Genomic DNA, 13,058 nt, shown 5'->3' with positions numbered 1-13,058 from the left:
GGACCAAATCCCACGGTACTTACTCCACACAGGACCACCTATTGAGATAGCATTAGGCAATATTTTGTCTTTTCCCATTGTTCCTTTCAGGGCCATGTGAAATTCTTTCCCCCTTGGTTTTAGGAAGATGCAACAAATATTTGTACAAGTCCTTTAACAGCCTTTCTCTCCAGCGTGAAACCACTGCTGAAGACCACTCTACATTATCTGAGTTAGTCTCCTACCTATCTTAATCAGGCAAATGCTGCAGGTTTTGTTCTGAAATAGGTCAGATACACCGGTTTTGCATTATATATCTTGGAAGTGGGCACAAAGTGTCCCTTGGGCCATATGGCCTGCAGCCCTGGGCTTCGCTGGCTCACACCCTTTCTAATTCCTCCTAATCTGCTCATAAGCACCTCCAAAAGGGTGCTTCACACACCTCACCAGCAATTTCTTTCAATGCCTGGCTGCTCTTTGGCTCTAATGCCAGATGGTATTAATATACCCATCACTGTAATTATTCAGACAAGCAAACAGTGGCAGGAGCAGTCCCAACTTCTCACTTTTCCCACTGATTCAGAGGCATACTTGAAAGAGCCCTTTCATCCCCATGGATCCTGTTCCCTGGAGTTGTCCCAGGCTGTCCTCATCAAAAGGGAATTTGATGTTTCAGCAGTTTTTTCAGCCAATTTCATGCTGGGATAAGAATCAGTGGTGATGGGACAGTATCATTTGTTCGCTCTGTTACTGTTGCCCAGAAACTTGGTACACATCCAGATGCCAGCCCCACATCAGGTCCTCCTATAAAACCTTTCACAGGACTGAGATCTATGTGTGAAATAGAAATACTGCCGATACCTCGTAACTTGAAAGCTAGCCTGCCTTTTGTCTGGCTCCAACTGATGGTGAAAATCCAAGATTTGCTGCAATGAGCAGCCTGGATGGATGGTGTCTGATGCCATATGTTGGGAAGGAGGTACTTCTGAAAGCTTCCTGCACCCAGCAAATACTGTGCAAATGCCTCCCACCAAGTCCATCTTCCCGTGTGTGATTTCTACAAAGTTTATTTAGCGATCAGTCAGCAGCAAAATGAAACCTTAAGGGATTATTTTGCAAGGTGTGTCCTTGGAGTTTCCAGGTCTTTGGCTCAAGCTTTTAAAGGCTGCCCAGTTTCCCACACACCCAAAGAGCTTTGGGCAATGTTTGTATTCAGGAAGGCAAGATCTATAATAGAGATAACCACTAGATCAGTTCAAGAGCTGGAAAAAACAAAGGTGCTTTTGGACACCTCAGGCTCTCCAAGACCCATCGTGTGATCCGGAGCGAGACGTTGCGCTTGCATTGAGTGTGTTTGGTTTTAGGAATGAGCGGCTGTGATGCCATAGTGACAAGAAGCAAGGCTTTGATGCCCACATTACAAAGAATATGCAAACTTGTATTATTCCTTTGATTAGCTGCTCTCTGATATGTCAAGTCCATGAATAATCAAGCCTCATTTTCTAATTAGTTTTACTCATCACCCCGCTGCTCCATGCCTTTGCTCATTTGCATACCCTTTTTCTAGATAAGGGCTTTATTCTGTGAGTTGCTAGCTCCCACCTTGGCATTTCTTTGGTCCTTTGCTGGCTGTTTCCTTGCTCTTGGCCCTGCTTCTCCTCCTGTGCATTGACCATCTCATTGCTCTGTGCTTTTCCACTCTTTCTAATTCCTGTTTCCTCAGGGAACAGGGTGGTATCTTCACACTGTCTGTCCCCCCATGATATCTTTTGACTCCATAATCCAGTTTCACCCAGCCTCAAGAGAGAAGTAAAACTCAGAGTACTGGGTTTGCACAGGTCTTATGGAAGTGGTGGGGGGAGAGGTCCTTCTGGGGCAGTGGAGGACAAGGCTGGAGCATCTGCTCCATCACTTTGAGGACCCGTGATGGGAAGAGTGGTTTTGAATGCCCTGGCCACAAACCTGTTCAGCCATCAGCCGCTCCAGCCGAGAGAGACAATTCCATAAAAGAAAGCTGTGGCGGTTGGGCTGGTGACAGTTGTGTTTGTTATTTTAATAAATATGCAATTTTCATGACATGGAAGGCTTTTCTGTAGTTATTTCATTTATCTTCTCTCCCTTCCTGCACAGGTACCGTAAGAAGAATCACATTACAAGGAGATTTAGCAAAGCTAATGGCTCGTTTGCATTTCTTTTAATCAAGTTATTCTAATTGTGCTATTGTGCAAATAGATTCCCCTCTGATTTGAAACAGACCTCATCCTCCCAGCAGCTGTGGGTGCCCCAGCAGTCGGGGTTACCCCAGCCCTGGCCGGGGCTGCCACAGCCCCATCCTGCCTCTCTGCCCAGGGGGTTCACAGCTGCTTGCACCCCTGCCCGTACCTCTGCGGAGCAGCGGACACTGGGAGCTGCCCTGGTTGAACTGACATGAAACCTCCATCCTTTCAATAAGCTGGAGGTGTTAATGCCAAATAAAGCTCAGTTTTACACACTGACAGCCCGCTTACCTCAAAGCCAATGTGTGTTTTCTTTTTGTTAGGGCCAAGCAGTCACCATTTGCCAACCAAATGCAGAAGTGAAATTCAGATGCTGTGGAAACAAAGGTCTTCACAAAACAGACAGGGATGTGATGATCAGTCCCACACTAAGAGCTAACAATAGTTTCCTAAAGCTGCAAAGATCAATTTAGGGCTTGAGGCACGAGGTGTTGTATTGATCTGTCTCTGGGCAAATACCTGGTGCCTTTGCACACAAACACCCGCCTTTCCGAATGTTTCCCTGGGTAAATAAGGGGGGGCTCAGCCGGAGATGAGATCCCGCACCAGCTCAGCTCGACCCTGCTGTGCATCCGCAGCAGCAGGAAGGGGCTGGGACCGGAGGCACTGGGGGAGGCCGTGCTGGGGGGCAGCTGCAGGTGGGGCGGGGGGCAGAGGGGCTGCTCGTAGCTGGGAGAGAAGAGGAGCAGTGGCCATAGCCATGTGCTGGTCCGGACACGGGCATGCACGCACACACGGAGGTGGGAGGGATCCCCTGTGTCAGGAGAGGAGAAGGGTGGGGTGTGGGGAGCGGGAATAGGATCTGTGTGTTTGGGGTGCATGGGGATACCACGTGCCAGGAAGAGGGCAGAGATTTTTTTTCCACTGGCGTTACTAGGCATGCAGTATTTTCGCTTGACCTCTTAACTTAAACCAGCTGCCATGCCAGCCGTCGAAACTTGCCCATGCTGTAAAACCTTAACAGCTCTGTTCTGTCCTACTTTTATCTCGTTTGGGGTGATTTTCATTTCTTTAGTGCCTAAGCAAATGTTTTGTGTCCCTGGATCAAAGCCAGGAAGCATCATTTACATACTGTGGGTGAGAAGGCAGCAGACTGGAGACCATCACTCATCAGTGAAAGGATGATCATTGTTTGTTTAGCCCATTCCAAAATAATGGCTCTGCTGGGAACACCAACCCAGTATGCATCACATCTTTTATAGTATATATTAATTTAGTGTAGACATTAGGCCATCATTATTCCCTCCTTTTAATTCTCATGCATTAGCATTCAGGATCAGTTTTAACCCAGCACACATCTTTGTAATTTCATAATGTAAAATAAATAAAGCTGGAGGCAAATGTATTTTTTTTATATAAACGACTGTGAGAGAGTGATGGATATAAAGCACAGAAACATCTTTATAATTTTAAGGCTTAAATTTCAGAACACAGCGTTTTCATTAAATGGTGCAATCCATTCATTTTGGAGAGACAGATATAAACAGAAGCAAATTAACTCAGTAGTTCTCATGCCTAGAATCTTTGTGATAAAATTGCCTATTATTGTGAGTGTAAATGTTTTCAAAATACTAGAGACAACTGGAAAAAAAATAGGAAAGACAGGATAGGTTGCTCAAGGATGAAAACCATAAAGACATCCCCTCCAAACACCACATGTACCTGGTGAAATTACTTAAAGTGAATTGCAGGAGCACTGCGAGAGGAGGAGAAAGAAAGGAGGCAGGCCTTTTTTTTTTTTTTCCTTTTTATGATAGATAAAGGTCTGGGAGAGCGTTTTCAAATCATTTTCTTTGCTGTCTGCTGTGCATATTAGAAAATTCAGCTCCTGGCTGATTGGCCAGGCAGAGAAAAGGAGGCATTGCAAGCAACAGGAGAGCGAAAGCTGAGGTGCTGCGCTGGGGAGGACTGTTCCCTCCGCCTGCTCCGGAGGGGAAAGAGAAGCTCAGGCGTTTCCAGCCCTGCCTGAAATCATGGATTAGTGAGAGGGAAGGAGCGTTGCAAGACGCAGCACCTCTGTGTAAACTCTGCAGCTGAGCCCACCAGTTCATCATTGGAGCACATCAGTTAAACTGGGGGCGCCCAAACCTCAGGTCCTGCCCTGGCTGCTTCTCCTCGGAAGGACAGAAGGGCACTGGGGATGGCGTGAAAGCCGCCTTTAGCCAGGAGCCTCACTTTGTATTTGATTTTTCTAAGTCACTTGCAAGGCTGCAGTTTTCCTAGGCATTAATTGCCACAACATCAGTTGCACCCAAGAGGGAAAGAAAAAACCCAGGCTCGCTCGCTGTGCTGTGCTCCCTGGCCCTGCCGGGTGGTTTGCGCGCAGCGGGTTGGGGTCCTGCGGAACGCGGGGTGAACGGCGGCTTTGCAGCCACGGTCACGGCGCAGCCAGGGCAAGCACCCATGTGCTCCCATCCACTGGGCCGCACTGCCATCGCGCCAGGAGCCGGAGGGCTGGACATTAATTTGCATATAAATATACAAAGGACTTTAATCAGAGATAAACCCACAGAGTCCCTGTTATTATTGTTTTATTTACAGAACACTCTCATCGTGCAGAGGGGTTTCAACATAGGCTGACAGAGATAGCACGTGCATTTGATACCGGAATCAACTGAAACCACTTGGGGCGTCAAGAAGAACCGTCCATGCGCTCATCCCCCTGCCAAAACCCGGCTGTCGGCGCGCGGCGCGGAGAGCACGTGCAGCAAGGCGCACAGCGAGGCAAGGCACGCAGCAAGGCGCGCAGCAAGGCGCGCGGTGCGGAGAGCACGTGCAGCAAGGCGCGCAGCAAGGCGCAAGGCGCGCAGCAAGGCACGCAGCAAGGCGCGGCGCGCAGCAAGGCGCGCAGCAAGGCGCGCAGCAAGGCACGCAGCAAGGCACGCAGCAAGGCGCGGCGCGCAGCAAGGCACGCAGCAAGGCGCGCAGCAAGGCGCGCAGCAAGGCGCGGCGCGCAGCAAGGCGCGCAGCAAAGCGCGCAGCAAGGCGCGGCGCGCAGCGGGGCCAGCGATGGAGGCGTGCGACGCCGGGCGGGACGGCGGCACGGCGGGCATGCTGCTGCCGTTAAATCGGGTGTGCCCGGCTGGAACAGCGGCCCCCGCCCCGGGCAGCGCAGGCCGGGTGCGACCGGTCACAGCGCCCCACGCACGGACTCCTGAGGAACTGGCGCTCCTCAGCCTCCCTGGCAGGAGCACGGAGCGCCCGGCTGCCGCGCCGTGCTCAGGGGACGGCCTGCCCGGTGCCCGGTGCCCGGTGCCCGGTGCCCGGCCGCGGCTGGGGCACGGCTCAGCGCCGTGCACCCCGGTACCGCAGCGCGGCCGGAGCGCAGAGCACTGCGCGGCGGGACGGGGCCACGGCTGGAGCGCGGGGCGGCGCAGAGCTCCCCGCTCCCGGGGTCCGGGTCCCGGGTCCCGCTCCCGGGGTCCCGCTCCCGCTGCGGCGCGGCTCGGCCACGTGCGGAGCGGCGGCGGCGGGGGCGGTGCCGGCGGCGGGGGCGGGGCCCGGCGGGGGGCGGGGCCGGGGCGGGGCGGCGCGGGGGCGGCGGCGCGGGGGCTGCCGGGAAGGGCGGTCGGCGGCGGCGGCGGGGCGATGGCGGCGGAGCGCGGCCGGGGCGGCCCCCCGCGGTGGCGGCGGCGGCTGCGGCTGCGGCGGCGCTGAGCGGCGGCGGCGATGCGCGGCGCTCCCGGCGACGATGGAGGACCGGTCCCACAAGGTGCTGCTGGCGCTGGTGATGCTCTTCCTCTTCGCCGTGATCGTGCTGCAGTACGTCTGCCCGGGCACCGAGTGCCAGCTCCTGCGGCTCCGCGCCCTCAGCCCCGCCGCCGCCGCCGACCCGTACCGGGCGGAGGACGAGACGCCGGCGCGTTTCGTTCCCCGCTTCAATTTCTCCGCCGGCGACTTGCTGCGGCGGGTGGACTTCAACATCAAGGGGGACGACCTGATCGTCTTCCTGCACATCCAGAAGACGGGCGGCACCACCTTCGGCCGGCACCTGGTCCGCAACATCCAGCTGGAGCAGCCCTGCGAGTGCCGCGCCGGGCAGAAGAAGTGCACCTGCCACCGGCCCGGCAAGCGGGAGACCTGGCTCTTCTCCCGCTTCTCCACCGGCTGGAGCTGCGGGCTGCACGCCGACTGGACCGAGCTCACCAACTGCGTCCCCTCCGTGGTGGACAGCAAGAAGGAGGTGCGGCTCCGGCCCTCCAGGTGAGGCCGTGCGGCGGCCCCGGGCCTTCCCCGGGGCGCCTCCCGTGCCCCCCGATGCCCCCCCCCCCGCCCTCCCGGCCCTGGCTTGCGGCGGCGGGATGTGGGCGATGGCATCCCGTCGCGGGGGTGCTGCTCGGGGAGGGGGGGGGGGGGCGGGTGGTGACCTCGGTCGGTACCGAGCACCCCGGCACGGAGCGGGCTGCAAACCGGGGTGCAGCGAGGGCTGCGGGAGCCGAACCGGCCCGGGGCTGCCGCGGTGGGTGCAGCGTGCCTTGAGCGCTGCGGAGCCGGGCAAACCTCAGCCCCGCTCGGCTGCGAGCGAAGTGTTTGGCACGGTGTGTCGCGGGGTGGGGGCTGGTGGGGAAAGCCCGGGAGCTGGAGTGCGGCCCGGAGCAGCAGCGGGCGTCGTGCAGGGTGACAGGAGCGGCTCGGGGACCCCCCGGCGCGGCTCTTCCAGGTCACGCAGGAGCGAGGGTCCGCCGGCTGCCCGCAGCTCCGGCGCAGCGCCTCGCTGTGCTCGGCTCCCCGGGTGCGCGGGCTGTAGCTGCTCTGTACGCCAGGAATTAATGCTGGATCTAGGAGTGTCCATGAGCCGCTGTGTCTTGTTACATCTGAAGTTTAGCTTATGCGGATGGCGGCCTTGCAAAGTAAAGGTTACTCTTATGGCTGAATATTACTTGCAAATATTTGCATCGTCCTTCAGCCCTAACCTTGTTTATTTTGTGTTTGCATTTTGAATTTTAGTGACGCTGCTCTCTTCATCCCTGCGTCTTCCTTTGAAGTTGCTAACCTCGCCTGACCGTAGCTAGCTGGTTGCCTAAATGCTGCCCCTGCCTTTCCAGGGCCCGGCTGGCTTGCTCTCCTGAGCAGCGAGGACCCGCTTCCTCAGCTCCTGGAGCTGTTTGCTTACAGCAGGCGTTCAGTTGTAACAGACCGAGTAGCTTGTCCGCAGCTGTGCGTCCAGCCGAACCGTGTAGCAGAACAGCTCGGGATTTTAGCGTCTTTTCACATTGCTTCGCTGGGAAATTAGAAACTAGGGTATCACTCCTACGGTGCTGTTAGACTAATGGCAGATCCCCTCACAATGAGGGTACTGTTATATATCGTGTGATCTGAAGTCTAAGATCTAAGCTCAGGTTCACTTGAAATAGAAAGCAATTTCTTTCTAGAATTCCTTTTATATAGTGTGACACTACACTGCCATCTAGTAGAAAAATGGTTAGCGTCATTATCTTTCTGTACCCAAGAAGCAGCTCTTTATGAGACTTGGCTATTGTGATTCCTGCTCTTTTGTTTTCCCTACTGCTTTAAAATTTAATTGTCTCGTTTTTGTGACATCCCATTTGCAAACATCAGGAACCAGTTCCTTGCCCTCTGGGTCTGTTAGCTTCCCAGTTTCAGGCTGCTGAGCCTTGCGGACTACATAGTTTATTTTACCTGTCCTATAAATGTTGTTTGTCAGCAGAAATGGAAATTGCATAATGCGCGCGCTCTTTTGCTGAACAGCTTCCAGTGATCTGCCTTTCTCTTCCCCCAGAGGTGGGTCTGGCCTGCAGAGTTGTAGCTGTGGGGCAGGGATTCCCTTCCTTCCCCAGAGACAGGTCTGTGCTCGGGGTTAGCCGTGCCGGCTGGAAAACAGGGATAGTCCTTGTCCTGAACCCACCACCTTAGGCAGGAGGGAATGCCGGGCTTGAAGAGCTGAGTTTTTGCCTGTAGCTTTTGGCTTTGTGGTGGTTTTGTTTTTTTTTTTTTTTCCTGCTGGATTACCAAACATGTGAGTCGAAACAGAAGCATTTCGTGTACCTGCCCAAGAGTTCAGAACGATGGTTCCTCATCCAGCCAACCATGTACATCATCACAGCCGACTTCTGAGAGGTCGCTAGGACTCGTGACTTGGGATTGAAGCCAGGAGAGAGGGATGAAAATGAAGCTGTGATGATTTTATGTTAGGTAGAGGTCTGTTCTCTCAAAGGCTTTGAAATGATGTTATATTTTTAATAACCTAATTACACAGCTTGCTTAATAGCTACAGTTATTCTCCCAAATAACGTCTTGACAAGCAATTATTTGGACTGCAACTTCTAAATGTTTAAAAATACAGGAAGAGAAGAAGTTCTTAAATGAACAATAGTCCCTTCAAGTCTTCCTGCCCGTTGTAATACCTTGTCTTTAATTTTATTTTGCGTTCTCGATTTAGCAACGTTCAGCTGACAACTAGTTAATTAGCACCTATTCCTAGTGCCGGCAACAGGCTCTAAACTAAGCACTTTCTGGACAGATAATAGCTGCTGTCAGAGCAGCAGTAGGTGTGGGATGAGGGTGTCTGAGCACAGGAGCCTTGCTGGCTGGCAGCAGGGCCAGCCTGGCTGTTCCTGCGCTGGGGTTTTTGGGGGCAGGCCTGACTATCCTGGGTGGTGTGTGCGGGGTTAGTGCTGGTGGGGAGGGAAGGAACGGCACGGCCCTGGTGCGCAAATCCTGAGAGAGGCAGGAGCGACTTGGAGGAGCGCGAGGCCCGTTTGGGGAGCATCGTCAGGGCAGGGGGCAGGATTTGGTCAGGAGCAGAGGATGGTTTCCACAAGGGAAGCTTAGCTTGACAAGGGTGGCAATTCCTGCATTCATAATCGAGGTGATTAAAAAGTGAGACCTGCTGTAAGAGTGATTGGAACTGCTTGGCGGCTGCATAATGCAATCTGTAGTTAGTGTCTTTGGGCTGTGTAGCCTTGTCTGGGAATAGCCAAATGAATGGTCATCGTTCCAGCGAACTTTTTAGCTTGCACCTGTGTGTGATTACTTTGCACAGAGGTTTGCCTTGAGGGGCATGGAGAGTCTACTTGTCAGCTTGCTGGTTAGCTGGGCTGTTCTGTAGGGGCCTTTCGTTTAAAAGTTGAACCTTTGTTAGTCTGGAGGATACCCTGTCCTGGACCTTGTAACGCTCAGCACTAGATACAGAGCATCACCAGGATACGATCTGATGGGATCAGCCTGGAGGGTGTGCCCGTGAAGAACCTTGTTGCTTGCAGCCTCCAGCCTCTGCTCTTAATCCCATCACTAGTCTGCTTCTGTTTTCTTTGGGAATTGCAGGCTTGAAGGGCAGATTCCTGCATTGGAGCAGTAGAAATACTCAGAATGGCTGTTGTGATATTTTTGTTTTGGATTTAACACAATGGTGCTTTTCTGTCTATGAGCATATAGGTTCCCCAAACTTGTTTTGCTTTGTAGTGGTGGCCTGTGCTCCTTAATAAGTAGTAAGTAGCTAAATAGATCTCCCTCTCCTCCTTTGGTCCTTCCTTGCCGTAGAGGAACATGAATCTCTGGGTGTGGGGAGAGGGATTTCCCCCACCCCGGGTCACATTGGGGTGCATGTTCCGTACGCCCCTGTTCCTGCTTGTCTCCTGTTCTACCAGCGCTGCTCACCACTGTGGCATCCGGAAATCTTGGGAGGGGGAAGGTGCAGGCATAGCTGATGCTTTGAGTGCTCTGGATTTGCTGCTTGGGAGGTTGGTAGAATGGGCTGATGGTGGTGGCAGAAAGGAGGGGGTTGTCTCAGCCGCTTGGCATCAGCGGTGAGAAAGGAGAAATGTGCCTTTTCCTAGTCATGAGTGACTGACTTGGGTCAGTTGATTGCTTGTGGAAGCCTCAAAGCTTTTGGCATGCTGCACTGAGGCAGCATCCAAAGTAACTGTGTGTGAGAGCATCACAGAACTGAGATTTTGCTCGGCTGTGGCTAATTATTATGGGAAGTATCTACCGAAGTTGTCTATAGCAATAAATCCAATGGCACCGTTGCAAGAAACAAAAGGCCTTGGGGTTAGACTGGAAAATGTAATGAGACATGGGAGCAAATACAGATAACTACATTCTTTAGCGGTGTCGTGGCTTCGTACCCTTGTCGGGTGAGAGACGTGGCTGTGGGTAAAGGTCAGGCTGTATTTGGTGTCCCTCCTGGCTAGCATTAAAGGAAAGAGACATTCTCCATTGGGAGAACAAGCTTGCAGAACTGCCTCTGGAGCCAGAAAGTCTGAAATTGGAGGAAATTTTATGCTGCTGGTACAAGCCTGTTGGACCAGGACCAGGGATGGTGCCTACTGGCTTTTGGGAGGCCTGATGTTGGCACCACGTTGTTGTGATGTGGGACAGAAGCCCCTGGCAACGGGTGGATGTTCCTGTCTTGTCCCTACATGTTAGTTAAACTCTTCTAAGTTGTCTTATGAAAATCTAAAGAAAAGATGCATTAAAACATTTCCTAGCAAACTGGAAGTGTTTACTGTGAGTGGCTCCGGTGGCTGAACAGATTAATCCTCGTGCTCTTGGAAACGTGGTGGGATTTGCATCTGCAAATCTCATCCGCTCCGTGGTCCGCCACGGTGTGCCTGACTCCTTGAAAGCCGGACCGCTGGCAGAGCCCCGGGAAGAAGACAGCTTTGCTGCAGCAGGCATTGCCATCAGCCCTGGCGAGAGCTCGGCTCCTCCTGGAGCAGGCTGGGCTCTGCGCTTGGGTGCTCCCAGTGGGCTGCTTCTGTGTGGAGGGGGAAAAAAAAAAAATCATGTAATGCTGATAGGGAGAGAAAAAGCACTTGAGGGGTTTGCTTCTTAGGGAGAGGCCTACTCAACAGCTGCTGTTGAAACAGCAAAGGTGATAGACAGCTGTGCAAGGGGATGAGCTCTGTTGTTTCACCTGTAGTGGTGGAATTTGGGGAATAGTTAAGCCCTGTAAATCAGCTGTTGTGGGCAGGAGAGATGCTGTAGAGTCCTGCAGAGCCCCAAGGCTTGGGGTGGATAATAAGGGCTTTGGCAGGAGGTGGAAAACTTAAAACCTCCGGATGCTGATGGAGCAGACACCATTTCCAAGGATGGGGTCCCCCAGCACCACTGATTTGGGGGAGAAGCCTGGCTGGGGGGCTGCTCGGGGAGAGAAGGGGACCGGCATGGCTGAGCTGGAGGCTGTGAGCGAGCAGATGGGGTGACCTGCTGTAACTTGGGTCCTGGCCAGAGCACCAGGAGGGTGCCTGCCTGCCCTTGAAATACGCATCGGTGAAACTCCCTGAGAAAAACTCTGCAACAATTATAAAGCCGGAAAAAAAAGAAAAAAAAAAAAAAAGTGACTCCGTGCCGCTTCATTTATCAGCGGGATTTCCTAATGACCCTGCTCATTTCGGCGTGGTGGCTGCTGCGGCTGCAGGATGAGGTATGCGGTGAATATTGCCTCGCCACCTGCGAACGCGCGTCTGCGGCAGCTGCATTTCCCCCGGCACCTGGCGGGACCGAAGCTGGGTCTGGTTTTGGGGCGTTGGAAACAGTGGGCCAGCCTGCAGAGCAGAATGGGGGCTTTGAGGGGAAGGGCAGGGGATTATTTTCATAAGTACAAGTGGTTCCTTCACCTAATCCCATTACAGGGCCTGACCTTGAAAGCCTTGCTTATAAACTTAAGTTCGTGGGGTTTTAAGTTTGGACTACAGGACTTGTAAAGCTCTCTAAATGGATATCGCTGGTTTTGCAGATAAAGTGTTGGACTTCTTAAAGGACATCTTAAAGGGATTAAAAAGTCATTTTCCATATTAGGTCTCTTCTAAATCTTCAATAAAGTGCAAATTGACTTTTAATTATTTAAAAGTATATGTTTCCTATTGCCTTTTATTTTAAATTTGGAGAATTTTTGTGGGTAGAGAGATGATGTTAATTGTTGCAAAAATAAATCCCAGTGATTGCAGTAGAGTAAGAAATGAGGCACAGGTGTTATTCCTCGCACTGTTTATTTCGTTTGTTATCCGAGTTGGTCCTCCCTAAAGAAGCGAGTGGGAGTGAACACCATGACATGGTGCTGTTGTACTAAGACATGATTACTTTTTCTTGAAAAGGTGCCTTTCTGCTAATTTTTTCTGGGAATTTGTAAATATTAAAATGAAACTATAAATACATTCTTCGGCTGTATTAAAATAGACACAGATTGTGCCTTGTGATCCCTCCTCATAACTTTATAACCTTTAATAAAGGTTATCAAAGGCGATTGGAAGTCAGGCATCACCAATAGCTTATTTCATTTTATTAAAAGATAGATTTTTAAGTTTAACAAGTTGAATGTCAGTTCCGAGGTGTATTAACTGAGATTAATTTGTCCCTCATTTATTTAATCTGAATTGTCAGGAATCATGTTCTCTACTGATGTAAATGTCAGCAAAAAGGACTTATTAGTAGATTTGATTGCTTTTTAAATTTAACTAGCAGAGATGCACTGGCATGCCTAAGAGAATTGGTCTGTTTCTTGCGAACAGTTCAGTGCCTAATGAATCACTTCAATGTACTTTTCTGAAGGAAAGCAGAGCAATTTAAATGTGCAATGCATTGATTTACCTCAAATGGATTAGGCCTCTGTGTGCAATCCTTTGCATTAATTTACTTTCTCCACAACTGTAACAATAAAGGCAGCGTTTCTGTGCGGCATCGGCCAAAATTAGCTCACGTAACTTGCTAGAAAGCAAAATAATTAATGTGTGGTTGAAAATGGGATGTGAGAATGGCTCTTTCTGCGAGGACGTGGGTCTTGAAGTGCCACTGGGTTCAGGGTGCCTGCGGGAGCCGAGCCCAGGGCAGGACCGTGGGGCC

At 52.0% G+C, this 13,058-nt stretch overlaps 1 protein-coding gene across 1 annotated transcript in view; it reads left to right on the top strand.

Moving 5' to 3' along the window:
* Positions 1–5,946: 5,946 nt before the first annotated feature.
* Positions 5,947–13,058, top strand: part of HS6ST2 (heparan sulfate 6-O-sulfotransferase 2) — a 131,611-nt gene continuing 124,499 nt past the window's right edge. The window contains exon 1 of the mRNA XM_075720683.1: positions 5,947–6,458. Coding sequence (XP_075576798.1) covers positions 5,947–6,458 — 512 coding nt within the window. The remainder of the gene's footprint in view (positions 6,459–13,058) is intronic.

This window comes from Pelecanus crispus, chromosome 13, assembly GCF_030463565.1.
Source record: "Pelecanus crispus isolate bPelCri1 chromosome 13, bPelCri1.pri, whole genome shotgun sequence".
NCBI classification, from domain to species: domain Eukaryota; kingdom Metazoa; phylum Chordata; class Aves; order Pelecaniformes; family Pelecanidae; genus Pelecanus; species Pelecanus crispus.
The sequence above is the reverse complement of the archived record's forward strand: the minus strand, read 5'-3'. Positions and strand labels throughout refer to the sequence as shown.